At 45.4% G+C, this 14,976-nt stretch overlaps 1 protein-coding gene across 1 annotated transcript in view; it reads right to left on the bottom strand.

Moving 5' to 3' along the window:
• The window catches only part of ST8SIA1 (ST8 alpha-N-acetyl-neuraminide alpha-2,8-sialyltransferase 1), a 166,420-nt gene extending 160,452 nt beyond the window's left edge, over window positions 1-5,968 (bottom strand). The window contains exon 1 of the mRNA XM_052640956.1: window positions 5,733-5,968. Within this exon, the coding sequence (XP_052496916.1) occupies window positions 5,733-5,968 (236 nt within the window). The remainder of the gene's footprint in view (window positions 1-5,732) is intronic.
• Between the last annotated feature and the right edge of the window lie 9,008 nt (window positions 5,969-14,976).

Here is a 14,976-nt window from a genome sequence, read left to right as displayed (position 1 = left end):
AAGAAATCTGTATGCAGGTCAGGAAGCAACAGTTAGAACTGGACATGGACCAACAGACTGGTTCCAAATCGTCAAATGTCACCCTGCTTATTTAACTTGTATGCAGAGTACATCATGAGAAATGCTGGACTGGATGAAGCACAAGCTAGAATCAAGATTACCTGGAGAAATATCAATAACCTCAAATATGCAGATGACACCACCCTTATGGCAAAAAGTGAAGAAGAACTAAACAGCCTCTTGATGAAGTGAAAGAGGAGAGTGAAAAAGTTGGTTTAAAGCTCAACATTCAGATAAGTAAGATCATGGCATCCAGTCCCATCACTTCATGGCAAATAGATGGAGAAACAGTGGAAACAGTGTCAGACTTTATTTTTCTGGGCTCCAAAATCACTACAGATGATTGATTGCAGCCATGAAATTAAAAGACACTTACTCCTTGGAAGGAAAGTTACAACTAACCTAGACAGCATATTAAAAAGCAGAAATATTACTTTGCCAACTAAAGTCCGTCTAGTCAAGGCTATGGTTTTTCCAGTAGTCATGTATGGATGTGAGAGTTGGACCATAAGGAAAGCTGAGCATCGAAGAATTGATGCTTTTGAACTGAGGTGTTGGAGAAGACTCTTGAGAGTCCCTTGGACTGCAAGGAGATCCAACCATCCCATCCTAAAGGAAATCAGTCCTGAATATTCATTGGAAGGACTGATGCTGAAGCTGAAACTCCAATACTGTGGCCACCTGATGCGACAAGCTGATTCATTTGAAAAGACCCTGATGTTGGGAAAGACTGGAGGCAGGAGGAGAAGGAGACGACAGAGGATGGAGATGGCTCAATCGCATCACCGACTCAATGGACATAAGTCTGAGTAAACTTCGGAGCTGGTGATAGACAGGGAGGCCTGGCATCCCGCAGTCCGTGGGGTCACAGAGAGTCAGACAGGACTGAGCAACTGAACTGAACTGAACATAGTGCCACGCACATAACAAGGGCCTGATAATTCTTTGGCTTTGTTGTCACTGTTGCCAAGTCAGGTGCCAAGAATAAAGCCTTGCACATAAACCCTGAACAGAAGCTTATTTCTGAGGAACAAACACAATGGGTAAGGACCCGACAGAAGACACAAATGCCACTCTCCTCTCGCTACTTAAGGACCTTCCAAGTGGCTCAGTGGTAAAGAATCCACTTGCCAATGCCAGAGATGCAGAAAACGCGGGTTCAATTCCTGGATCAGGGAAGATTCCCTGGAGAAGGGAATGGCAACCCACTCCAGTATTCTGGTCTGGGAAATCCCCTGGACAAAAGAGCCTGGTGGGCTGCAGTACAAGGGGTCCCAAAGAGTAGGACACGTCTGAGCACACAACACAGAACATACTACCTGACTGTTAAATCAGAAGCAGCAAGAGTTGCCTAGAAAGTTTAAGTTTCTATGATAGGGTGAACTGATTTATGTATCTTTCTACCACTATGTGGATGAGAGGGAAACTTTGTGTTTAGCAACACTCCTAAAGCTTGGTTGCTTTCTTGCTGCTCCCCATCCTCCCGAGGGATTTGTCAAAGTTCCCCCCTGAGGGATCAGCACTTAACAAACTCTAAGCTTGGAGAAGAAAATCACAAAAGTAAGTGGAAGCACAAAAGGCAAAATGGAATCTGAAGTTCCGATGCTTATAAACCTAAGCAAACACTTTCTTTTGTCCTCACAGTATTTACAAGACTTTAAACCATCACATTCTTTCCTCATATGTTTTTGTCAGTCACCACCCAGGAGGAGGTAAGCTGTCTCGGAGAAAGCAGCTGTCCATCCTGTCCACTGCTATCCTAACTCACATCTGCTGCACTGTAGTCACTCATTAAATATGGGTCGCCTGACTGGCTGCAATTATTTGCATGTGTGTATATATGAATATGGGCTTCCCCGGTGGCTCAGTGGTCAAGAATCGCCTGCAATGCACAAGCCACAGGAGCTGGGGATTCGATCCATGGATCAGCAAGATCCCCTGGAGGAGGGCATGGTAACCCACTCCAGTATTCTCACCCAGAGAAACCCATGGGCAGAGGAGCCTGGTGGGCTACAGTTCATAGAGTCACAAAGACTTAGCGTGCATGCATACATATATGAATATATGTATTTATGTCAATACATATACGTACATCATTCCACAGTTTATGGATAAATGTGTACATATCCCCACACATAAGTGTACATTGTACATTTATGTACATGTGTTTGTATGTGTGCAGAAGGTTTGTCAGACTGGAAAACAGATACCTGTTTGCCAAAGTTGTGTCTCCTTAACACAACAAAGGCTTCTGGCTGAGTTGTTTCATATTTAAGAAACATATGACAAATGTCATAGCTCACAGGGCTTCCGTCACAGCTCAGTCAGTAAAGAATCTGCCTGCAGTGCAGGAGACCCCGGTTTGATTTCAGGGTCAGGAAGATACCCTTGAGAAGGAAATGGCAATCCATTCCAGCATTCTTGCCTAGAGAATCCCATGAACAGAGGAGCCTGGCAGGCTACAGTCCATGTGGTTGCAACAGTTGGACACAACTTAGCAACTAAACCACCACCACATGGCAAACGTAGACAGTGTATTAAGAAGTAGAGACATCACTCTGCCAACAAAGATCTGTCTAGCCAAAGCTATGGTTTTTCCAGTAGTCATGTATGGATGTGAGAGCTGGACACAAAGAAGGATGAGCGGCAAGGAATTGATGCTTTTGAACTGTGGTGTTGGAGAAGACTCTTGAGAGTCCCTGGATGGCAAGGAGATCAAACCAGTCGATCCTAAAGGAAATAAATCCTGAATATTCATTGGAAGGACTGATGCTGAAGCTGAAACTCCAATACTTTGACCACCTGATGCGAAGAGCTGACTCATTAGAAAAGACCCTGATGCTGGGAAAGATTGAGGGCAGGAGGAAAAAGGTACAACAGAGGATGAGATGGTTGGATGGCATCACCGACTCAATAGAAACGAATTTGAGCAAACTCCGGGAGATGGTGATAGACAGAGAGGCCTGGCGTGCTGCAGTCCGTGGGGGTCACAAAGAGTCAGACATAACTGAGAGACTGAACAACACTATTATCTACATACTAACGATCCAGATGTTAAAAAATCAATCATTTAGAGTAAAAAAAAAGAGAAGACTTAACAAACAATGATACTTGGACTATCTTTCAAAATCCTCCTCCTGTTTATTAGCTTCAGTGTAAAGGCGGGGAGAGCAGTGAAGCGTATAAGGACTAATAATGATTCTTTGCAAATCTGCCAGGTGAAACATTCCAAGTTCTTTTGGCCTGGCCAAGTGTCCTTATTTAAGTTGTAACATATATAACTTACAATTTACAATTTATAACAACGGGAATGATACTATTGACTGGTTATATGTGCCAGATACTGGCAGTCAGTGTTTTGTTTTGTTTTGTTTTTTTCCTATCTAAACTTTACACCAACTCTGCCAGGTAGATGTTATTATCTCCATTTATTCATAATAAAACTAAAACTCAAAAAGATAGAGTAATTTGCTAAAGATACTCTGCTGTTTACCTAGTCATGGCAGTCTATAAACTCAGGATTCGACTCTGAAGCCCAAACTCTTTTTCAGCTCGCCAGGCTCTTCTATCCATGGGATTCTCCAGGCAAGAATATTGGAGTGAGTTGCCATTCCCTTATCCAGGGGATCTTCCTGATCCAGGGATCGAACCCGGATCTCCTGCACTGCAGGTAGATTCTTTACTGCCTGAGTCAAGCAGCATGCATTCAACGGTACCTCTTACACAGTTTTCTAAACACTAACTTTGAGGGATATGTGTTCATGCAGTTTTTATTTGTTGTCCTTGTTCAGCCGCTAAGTCGTGTCCGACTCTTTGCGACCCCATGGACTGTAGCACGCAAGACTTCCCTGTCCTCCACTATCTCCCTAAGTCTGATCAAATTCATGTGGATTTTCATAAGTAATTCTCTGCACAGAAAGAATAGCCCACATGCCAGCCAAGCACACTGAACATCACCCCAGGCTACAGACAGCAAGAGGCAAGTGTGTCTCAGGAACAACCTGCCTGGGCTTCTCAGAAAATGAAGCATTTTCCTCTTGATGATGTCCTCCAAAAGAAATCCAGACTCTAACAGAGCTTCATTCTTGCTCCTTCTAAACAAAAAAAATGGGCTCATTCATTGCAAACGAATGGGAAGTTCTGAACTCATTTCCTTATATTACTTGAAATGAAAGTGCTTTCTGTCTTTAGAGCAAAGAACTGCTGCATGCTATGCCCTTTGAGTAGAACAATCAATACCATGAAGGTGAGAGAAAATGAGCTCTTATATATTTTTAAGGGGAGTGGAGTTATTTTTAAACTTAATGATGGCAGAATTCTAAAGAGAGCAAAGGAAATTCCCAGTTTAGAGAATTCCGCTGCCTTTGCCTGCAAGGATTGGCTGTTACCTCTTTGACCTTCTTTCCAGGAGCAGGCCTGAGAAAGGGAGGGAAACCATATGTTTCCAAAGTTTGTTTGTTTCCTTTTTTAATTTACAGATGTTTCTGAGCATTTGTAACAGCCTGTGAGACTGTTGCAGTTGGTCCTCACCTGGCCCTAGACTCCTTTGCTCCGCATAGGAAAGCACTGTCTACTCCCTCCATGTCCCTAGACCGCACCATCCCTGCAAGAGCCACGCACAGCATCTTCAGCTGAAGGGACTGAAGGTGAAAGGGGCCCCTGACAGTGAGAGAAGCACCAGGGTGTCCCTTCAACATGACCAGGAGGACCGAGAAGAAGCAGAGGGAAGGAGGTCTGCCTCACCTCCAGTCTTCCAGCACAGTCCCTCCTGCCAAGAACTCATTTTTAGACCCTTAACCTGAACGTCCCAGAAAGGAAGGGAAACTTCGACCTCTGAGTGATCCTCAGAGTTCTGATTTCCAGGCTGATTTTAGTTTTGTATGTTTTCTGATTTCAACCCCCTGCCTAAAGCAATCTCCCGGTCACCAGAAGACAGCCACCGTGTAAGCCGAGCAAAATTGCTTTCTGTGACAAAATTCCAGCTCTGATCCCGCAAAGGTACATGACCTTGGGGGAAATTAACTCCTCCTTCTGAAGATTCAGTTTGGAGGGCGGGGGGTACAATGAGGATATAAGATCCATTATTAGAAAGCTGATACAGCCCCAATAAAAATCACCTAGTCCCTGACTCTTTAGCAGCTAGGGTTATCAACGAGTGTTCTGTGTTTATTATGGGCTCACTGCACAAAGCAGCGGAGCCAGGCGGGGTGTCCGTGTTTTCATTGTCCACGACTCCCTCGTTAGCGACTTCTCTTACCAAGCATTCACCAAACCTCAGGAAGATGCCTGGTACCTGCTTCTAGTTCTCCACTGCTCTGAACTTCTACATAGCCTAAGATACATTCTCATTAAGTTCAAGGGACAAAGTTAGCCTAGCTTCTTCTTCCCCTCGGTCCTCGGCAAATCGCTGACCACCACTCAAGCTTGGGAAGAAAGGCGAAAAGACTTTCTTTCCATGGCCAGGACAGGTGTCCGCACATCTCTCCGGGTTAAGGGCTGGGGAAAGGCCCCCTGACTACCGTCTCCAGGTTGGGGAACGACAAAGAAAGGGAGGAGGAAAAGAAGATCCGGATGAAAGGGCCGCTGCGAGGCAGTCCTCGCCGGTGACCCTGTCCTCGGCGCCCCGGGCAGAAAAGGACACGAGTGGGGTGGAGCCGCGAGGGCAAGAGTACCTGAAGATTCCGGCGGCCGTCCGGTTCCTCCTCCACGCAGTGCCCTGTTGCAGGACTCCCTGCACGATCTCCTTCTCGTCCGGCAGCCGATAGACAGGGAAGACGTAGAGCCAACAGAGGACCACAACGCAGAGGGCACTGGCTCCCACGGGCAGCCGGGTCCGCGGGAACTTCCACGCCAGGACGGCCATAGCCCCTCTGGATGTGTGTCGCCGGGCCCGCCCGCAGGGGCTCATCGCAGCCCCGGGGTCCCGGGGTGGGGGTTGGGGGCGAGGGCCGGAGCCTCAGCACCAGGCTAGGCGCAGCGGCGGCGGAGGGTTCCCCCACCGCCGGCCCCCCATGCACACACACCTTCCGCTTTCTTGCACGCACTGGGACGCCCGCTCCTTGGGCGCCCAGAACCCCAAAGGTCAGCGCAAAGATATTTTTTTCCAATGCAACTTTTTCCAAGGATGTCTTGCTAGGGAAAGTGGCCAGGGAGCAAGTCACGAGCTACGGCCATGGTCGTTTCTCCCTGCAGAAGGCGGGCGCCTGGGTCTCCGAGAGCGCGGGGAAGGGGGGGGGGGGGGGGGGGGGGGCGGCGGCGAGGTGTTGCTCCCGCCGGTTCTGCAGCATCACCGTCGCCCTCGGCGTGGGTCCGGGGAGAGGCTCGGCTCCCTCCCAGACATCTGGCCCGCGGCGTCCCCTTCCGAGCGATGCTCCTGCGCCCTTCACTGCCTCTCCCCGCCTCCCGCTCTGCTGAGCCGCCAGGCAGCCCCCCCGCCCGCCTCACGCCGCCCCCTAGACGCGCCAAGTCCTTGGAAATTTCCACGGCGGCCGGGACCGCTAGCCCGCCCCTGGCTTCTCCTCCTGGCTTGCCAGGACCCCCGCTCCCCACCCCTCCCGCAGAAGAAAAGAACTCGCTCTCATCAGTGAATTCAGCCGCGCGCCGCAGCCTTCCGCGGCGCCCGGGACTTCGCAGACACACGCCCGGGGATTGGTGGAAATCAAGGTCTCCCCTCCTTCCCCCACCCGCAAAATTGCCTCCTTTGACCCGTTCAGATCCGCGACGCTCGCCTGGAGAGCGAACTCCCCTCTCCCGCTCTGGTCCCTCCGGAGGTAGAGTCAAACAATAAAATTAAAACAATAAATAATAATCCCCCTCCCCCAAAATGTATATATTCAAATCCCTGAGCGTGGCCGAGGCCGGCGGATAGCCTGACTCTCCGACACACAGCCGGCTCGCCGGGGCTGTCACCCCGCCGCCGTCACCCTCCGCTCTCTCTAACTGGTTGGTTATTAACCCGCAGGGAGGCGCGAGGAGGCCGGCGGAGACTGAGTCCTTGCTGGGCCCCCACCCCCATTCCCCGGTCCCGAAGCCGCGGCTCCAGCGGTCCCGGTGCGCGCGCACAGGCAGGCACACACGCTCGCGGGCTCGCGGGCCCGCGCGCGCGCGCCCACGAAGAGGTGCTTGCACCCCGGGGTCCTCTGCCTCGCCTCCGCCCTGCGGGGAAAGGCACTGCCGCATTCAGATGTGAGGTCAGCTGGTAGCCAAGCAAGCCGACCTCGGGACGTGACAATGCCTTGGAGGCGCGGTCGCCTTCTCTCCCTGTTAGACGACAGGGCCGTCTGTTCCTGGAAGTCTTTCTAGCTCAATCGACCAGCTTATCGCAACCCTAACCTTGGAAAAGCGCCGCCTGGGCGGGTGGTTCCGGGAGCCAGCCTGAGGAACTCCGCCTGTGGCAAAGGTCGTGAGGAAGGAGGCTTCCTCATACACAAAGGCAAGACTGAGCCTCAGGAAACCCCCTGTTCCCAAGCATCTACCCCCAAAACCAGAGTCTGCCTACTTTACTGTTCCATGCTCTCACCTACACCTCTAACTTTACCGGGGGCTGTCCCCCCCCAACCTCTCTCCGAGAAGGAGTTAACTTGCAGCTCCAGTCAATAAAAATTCCTGGGTGTGAGAAGGGTGTCTCAGGCCAGACCTCTCTGTTAGCAGAATAGCTTGTGTGACAGGATTATCCACAGACCTGCCACTATGCACATGATGGTTTACTACCTCTCAACCATAAACAGCACAGAGAGTCTGGAGTATTTTGAAAGTCTTAATTAGCATAGCAAGAATACCAAGAAGAGATAAGAAAGCCTTCTTCAGCGATCAATGCAAAAAAATAGAGGAAAACAACAAAATGGGAAAGACTAGAGATCTCTTTAAGAAAATTAGAGATACCAAGGGAACATTTCATGCAAAGACATTTCATGCTTGATAAAGGACAGAAATGGTATGGACCTAACAGAAGGAGAAGATATTAAGAAGAGGTGGCAAGAATACACGGAAGAACTGTACAAAAAAGATCTTCACGACCCGGATAATCATAATGTGATCACTAATCTAGAGCCAGACATCTTGGAATGTGAAGTCAAGTGGGCCTTAGAAAGCATCACTATGAACAAAGCTAGTGGAGGGGATGGAATTCCAGTTGAGCTCTTTCAAATCCTGAAAGATGATGCTGTGAAAGTGCTGCACTCAATATGCCAGCAAATTTGGGAAACTCAGCAGTAACCACGGGACTGGAAAAGGTCAGTTTTCATTCCAGTTCCAAAGAAAGGATGCAAAAGAATGCTCAAACTACTGTACAATTGCACTCATCTCACATGCTAGTAAAGCAATGCTCAAAATTCTCCAAGCCAGGCTTCAGCAATACGTGAACCGTGAACTCCCTGATGTTCAAGCTGGTTTTAGAAAAGGCAGAGGAACCAGAGATCAAACTTCTAACATTGGCTGTATCATGGAAAAAGCAAGAGAGTTCCAGAAAAACATCTATTTCTGCTTTATTGACTATGCCAAAGCCTTTGACTGTGTGGATCACAATGAACTGTGTAAAATTCTTCAAGAGATGGGAATACCCAACCACTTGTCCTGCCTCTTGAGAAATCTGTATGCAGGTCAGGAGGCAACAGTTAGAACTGGACATGGAACAACAGACTGGTTCCAAATAGGAAAAGGAGCATGTCAAGGCTGTATATTGTCACCCTGCTTATTTAACTTATATGCAGAGTACATCATGAGAAACGCTGGATTGGAAGAAACACAAGCTGGAATGAAGATTGCCAGGAGAAATATCAATAACCTCAGATATGCAGATAACACCACCCTTATGGCAGAAAGTGAAGGGGAACTAAAAAGCCTCTTGATGAAAGTGAAAGAGGAGAGTGAAAAAGTTGGCTTAAAGCTCAACATTCAGAAAACGAAGATCATGGCATCCAGTCCCATCACTTCATGGCAAATGGATGGGGAAACAGTGGAAACAGTGTCAGACTTTAATTTTTTGGGCTCCAAAATCACTGCAGATGGTGAATGCAGCCATGAAATTAAAAGACGCTTACTCCTTGGAAGAAAAGTTATGACCAACCTAGATAGCATATTCAAAAGCAGAGACATTACTTTGCCAACTAAGGTCCGGCTAGTCAAGGCTATGGTTTTTCCAGTAGTCATGTACGGATGTGAGAGTTGGACTGTGAAGAAGGCAGAGCGCTGAAGAATTGATGCTTTTGAACTGTGGTATTGGAGAAGACTCTTGAGAGTCCCTTGGACTGCAAGGAGATCCAACCAGTCCATTCTGAAAGAGATCAACCCTGGGATTTCTTTGGAAGGAATGATGCTAAAGCTGAAGCTCCAGTACTTTGGCCACCTCATGCGAAGAGTTGACTCATTGGAAAAGACTCTGATGCTGGGAGGGATTGGGGGCAGGAGGAGAAGGGGACGACCGAGGATGAGATGGCTGGATGGCATCACGGACTCAATGGACGTGAGTCTGAGTGAACTCCGGGAGATGGTGATGAACAGGGAGGCCTGGCGTGCTGCGATTCATGGGGTCACAGTCAGACTCGACTGAGTGACTGAACTGAACTGAACTGAATTAGCATAGGGCTTTTGTCATTGTTGAGTCAGACTGTTGAGTCAGGCCTCTATACCCTTAAGCACCTGGGAGTATGTTTTGAGTTACTGAATATTCTCTTTCTTTGTTATAAACTGTATCCTTGCAATGTAAGAATCTAAGTAGTGAGTAGTGAAGTCGCTCAGTCGTGTCCGACTCTTGTGACTCCATGGACTGTAACCTACCAAGCTCCTCTGTCCATGGGATTTTCCAGGCAATAGTACTGGAGGGGATTGCCATTTCCTTCTCCAGGAAGAATGTAAGGATATCACTATCTTAAGACTAAGTAGATCTTAAGGGAAAACAAGTTTTCTGATTGACTAACCTTTATCAATAGAAAGTAAGATGGGGCCGTAAAATGTCACCAGATCAGAAGATATTGTAAACAAATGTAAGACCCTTGTAAGAACAAAGATATGCTGATAAGGGTTGGAGCAATGACTGTTTCTTACATTTATCTCTATGCATAACTAAAAGTATAAAAGTAGACCTGAAAATAAAGAAAATGGATCAGTTCCTGGAAAGACTGATTTCCCCGTGTAGTTTCTTTCTTGTTCTCCATTTTTCTGGTTGAATTCCCATCTGGAGTGTGGGTACTCGCCAAGCCTGCTAATTTTGCCTGGGCTTCTAAGATCTGATCGGGGAGGCCTCAGTGTCTCCTCTCCTTCGGGAGAACGGAAAGAAGCCTGAGGCCTACGTAGGTGGTGCAAGTTCCTTGTCTTGGAACTTTATTGGTATTCCACGTAAACCAAGTTATTCAGCCTCTTTTTCTCCACTAATATTTCCTACTACACTATCCTTTTCTAATCTCTCTTTATGCTTCTAATTAAATAGCTTTTTCCTAGGATGCCAACTCCGTATCTGCTTCGAATTCCTTGGATCCACCCGGGCTGGACCCCAGCAGGGCGGAGTCCAGAGACCCATAGTGTCTGCTATCACTGGCAGCCGGGTGAATAGCGCGGCTCCTCCTAGCGGTTGCCTGTACTGTTTGCTTAGGCACCGCATCAAGCATGAAGTGTGCAGGGACAAAGAAATCCCGCAGCCTGCTAACGGGGTCACCTTCGTCGTCAGGAGGTCACAATTTAAGGCCATAGCTTCAGCTGCTCAAGCCCACTTTGGCTACCATGTCCCTCAAATCTACAGTGACTGTTAGGTGGGCTGATGCATCTTTATCTACTGAGAGATGGGACTTGAGAAGTTGATGGAAAGTTATTTATCAAAAATCACTGCTCTCCACCTGCAAGCATGCCCCAGAAATCCCTCCTACTTACTTTAGGCAAATCAAGAGAGATGAAAAAGCGTGAAATCCCAAAGTTAAATCTTACACAGTGGAACCTAATCCAGAGTCTTTGAAATGATGATTACCTGAAGTCTGGCAAAATACCCAACCCACCTTCGTCTGCTCTGGGAAGGGAATTCGGAGAACGGGAGCGGTCCAAGGGGACAAGGAAACATGTCCCATAGTTGCCAGACTGGATAAATCATATACCTCCTTTGTTCCAGTGATTTAAATCGAACCCAGACTATCCCAATTTCTCTCTTCCCCCCTCAGTCCAAGGGATACACTTATTTCAATTTAAGGACTACAAATCAATAGGACAGAAACCACAAATATGGTATGGTTATGAAGGGTCTGTGTGAATGTTTCCCTATTTAACATCATTTTAAAATGCAGCAAAGTTGTGCCTTAAACTGAGGGGCTTCTGTGATGCAGTGTGCTGTTTTTCCTTCTTCTGAAAATTAAGATTCTGTTTCCCTGCAATCCAGCCTCATTACCTGCTTCTCTGGAGCATGAACACTTGAATCTAGGCAGACCATTGCCTGTCCCCTTTCCAAGTCACACAGGCATTTCTTTTGTCACTGTGTTTTGTGGTCCATGTACTTCTCATACGGGATATCTTTTTTTCTCCCTCCATACAAATACAGTGCATCATTAAAGGCCAATCCAAGGTACTAGGGATTTCTCCCCCTGTGTGTTCCCAGATCACCTAAAACACAGACTTCATGAGTAGGAACTCATTAAACATTTCTGATTTCTGCTTCTATTCCCTTTGACCTCCTGATCTGAATGTCTGTAGTGTTACCTGTCTCTGACAGGTGATTAAACTTTTAGATGTGTCCTGTTCTGTTGCTAGCATTTTTCATATGTAACTTTGTCTCAGCAAGGGGGCAGTAAGAATATTGGGTCTCATGTATCAAATGACAAGCCTATACTTTTCACCCAAAGGAGGATCAATGTCTGAGGAAGAGCAGAAACAATATTTTACACTTTTTCCATATTCCTCCAGGTGCCATCTCAGGCTTGAACACACACATACTCAACAATTGTTGCTTGATTACTTTCTTGATAAATCTGAACATCTTTAATTTATTCCAGCTGTTGCTAAGGCATCACTGTTTAAGGAAAGGTATAAAGGCCTATGTTTAATGTTTTAAATAAAATATTTTACCTGATATTTAGCTCTTTGGCTTATATGACTTTTAGTAGGCAGTTTAGGTGTTGTTTTATAGTTCTGCATCTGAGTACACACAAGCGGGGTTTGCTCAATAAATGTCTTTTATTGGACCAGTAAACACCATGTAAACACCATGGGCAAAACTACCTGATATCGTAAGTAAACTTGATGGGCAGCACTTTTGTGACATTGGAGTTGTGAAAGCTGGTCTAAGATACATCCATCACAGAACTGAAGCCATGGAGAACAGAGAGAAAAAGAGCCCCTCTCATTGAACACTCAAGAGAGACCAAAATGCAGAAAGATGATCAGAGTGAATGGGTCAGGTGCAATTTACAAGTTAGCTTGGACACTAATGGTGTGTAGAGAAATATTAATAGTCACATAGAAGTATCTCATTAGAAGATTAAAAATTCAAAAATGTCATCCTTTCTTCAGTCTCCTCTCAAGTTCTTGTTGTCAGAATGTCTTGGAATGAAGAGATAGCCAAAAACACACCCCTTTTTACAACCAGTTATAATACCGAAGTAAATAGGGTTGTAGTGTGAGAAAGATCGAATAAATGCATTTGCTTATCTTCACTCCCTCTTGTGACCCCACTAAAAGGACAGTAAAGCAATAAAAGAGGCATAAACTCAAAAAAAAAAAAAAAAAAGAGAGAGAGAGAAAAGGAAAAGATGCATAAGCAGAAAAATGATGTCAAGAAGTTCACAAGTGGGTAAGCAATTGAAGAGTGATAACTGATTTATCAGAATGGAGAAAACTCTAGGCCTTCAAGTGATATTATGAGTGTGTGTGTGTGTGTGTGTGTGTGTGTAGGCACACAGGATGAAGAAGTATAGATTGAAGCCAACAGGAGTCAAACTAATTGGCATGAAGGAGTTCTTCAAAGGTTCAGAAAATAGAAGTACCTGTTACCTCTGAAGATGGAAGTAATGGATGAAAGAAAATAAGAGGTTTGAAAGTCTATAGAAGGAAGTAATGTCTCTAGGAACAGTTGTGTCCTGTAGCCTGGCTTAACATAAGAGATCAACTTTCCAGAGAGACTGACCAGCACAAACAAAAAAGAAAACCTACAGATTGTGATATACGCAGGAGGTCTCCATCCAAGTAGCCATATCCCTACCTCACACGTGTGGTGAATCCCATCAGTAGATAAAGTCAACTCACACAGACCCACTGGCTTCTTTGTTAGGCTTCAATCTTAAATAACAGTGGCGAATCAAGGATCTAAAAAAATGCAAAAAAATAAAAAGTGGGTAAAAAAAAAAGAGTGGGTAAATCTCCAATAAAAACTATAATAAAATCTTCACAGGGTTAAGAGACAATCCATGAAGCAAGAAAAAAAAAAGACATATTCAAATGACCAGATTAAAAGCATGGTAAACACACACACACACATACACAAAATTTGTAGAAGAGTTGAAAAACAAATTTGAAGAAGTCTCCCAGAAAGTAGATCAAAATCATAAAAAAGAGCAAAAAGAACAGACTCAAGCAGAAAAATAAACATCCAAAATAAAAGGAATGGAAGAGAAAAAAACTAGGAGAAAATTTTCAAAGACCTACTTTAAAAGTCCTAAAATTAGAGTCCATCAAGGACTCAACATAAGGAATAAAAAAGACCCACAACAAAGGATATATGACAGTGAAATTTTAGAAAGCAAGGAAGAAAAATTTGTGAAAGATTTTTTTTTAACACAAAAGACTGGAAATAATGAAGGCATTAGATTTATTTAAAAAAAAAAAAAAAGGCATTAGAAACCAGAAGGAAATGGAGATAGGTTATCAAAATTCTTAAGGACTTTTTTTATAGCCTCAAGTTCTCTGTAGAGTCAACATGTGACTCAAACCTGAAGATAGAATAGAATTTTCAAATGCAGATTTCAAACTTTCAAAAGTCTTAAAAATTTTACTCCTGGGTACTCTTTCCTGGGAAGATACTGGAAAGAGTCCACTAAAATTAGTTTACGAAGAAAAAAATGAATTAGGGATCGAAGGTTCTCATACAAAAGGGGAATAAAGGGAATTCCTAGGGAAATAGCCTCGGATCAGAAGAACAATTAATAACTCCTGGTTTTAGCTCAAAAGTAACTTGGAAGTTGTAACTCCCATCCTTCCCAGAAAGCTGAACAAGCTGTAAATCAACTTCTGTTGCACCATCAGAGAACTGAGGTCACAAGGCAAACCACTAGTCTGGAGACATAGGCAGAATTCAAAGCCAGAGCTGAGACCTGTTTATTTGAAATAGAAGATATGGAGCCAAAAACTGGTAGGAGCAAAGCATCCTAACTTGGAGTTGGTAAAAATGGAATTTCTGAAAGTTGAATGTGGACTAGCAAGAGTCAGAAACTCCTAGGAATAATAATGAGGTGGGTCTCTATTTTGTAAAATTTAACTCCAGGAATCCCACCAGGCTCTCAGGATAAAAAACTGAGAAAGATCCTTTTAAGACTCTGGCAGGGGTAGAGAAGAGTAACTATTGTAAAATATGTAAAATATGCTCAGAAGATTCTTGATAGCAAAGTCCTATCATATCTCTATCCCATCTAGAGGAATAGCACTTCTCCCATTTTAACAGTTATCTTCCTGCCTCAGTTAAGCTGAGAAAACAAAACTATGTAACATTCGTGAAGTCCACAGCCCAGGGACACAGGTCTTTGATCATAATATCATGAAAGGTTTGCCTTCTTCCATACCTTGTGCTGTGCTGTGCTTAGTTACTCAGTCATATCCAACTCTTTGCAACCCCATGTATTGTAACGTACCAGGCTCCTCTGTCCATGGGGATTACCCTGGCAAGAATACTGGAGTGGGTTGTGATGCCCTTCTCCAGGGGTTCTTCCCAACCCAGGGATTAAATCCAGGTCT

This window comes from Budorcas taxicolor, chromosome 5, assembly GCF_023091745.1.
Source record: "Budorcas taxicolor isolate Tak-1 chromosome 5, Takin1.1, whole genome shotgun sequence".
Classification (NCBI taxonomy): Eukaryota; Metazoa; Chordata; class Mammalia; order Artiodactyla; family Bovidae; genus Budorcas; species Budorcas taxicolor.
This window is presented reverse-complemented; position numbering and strand designations above follow the sequence as displayed.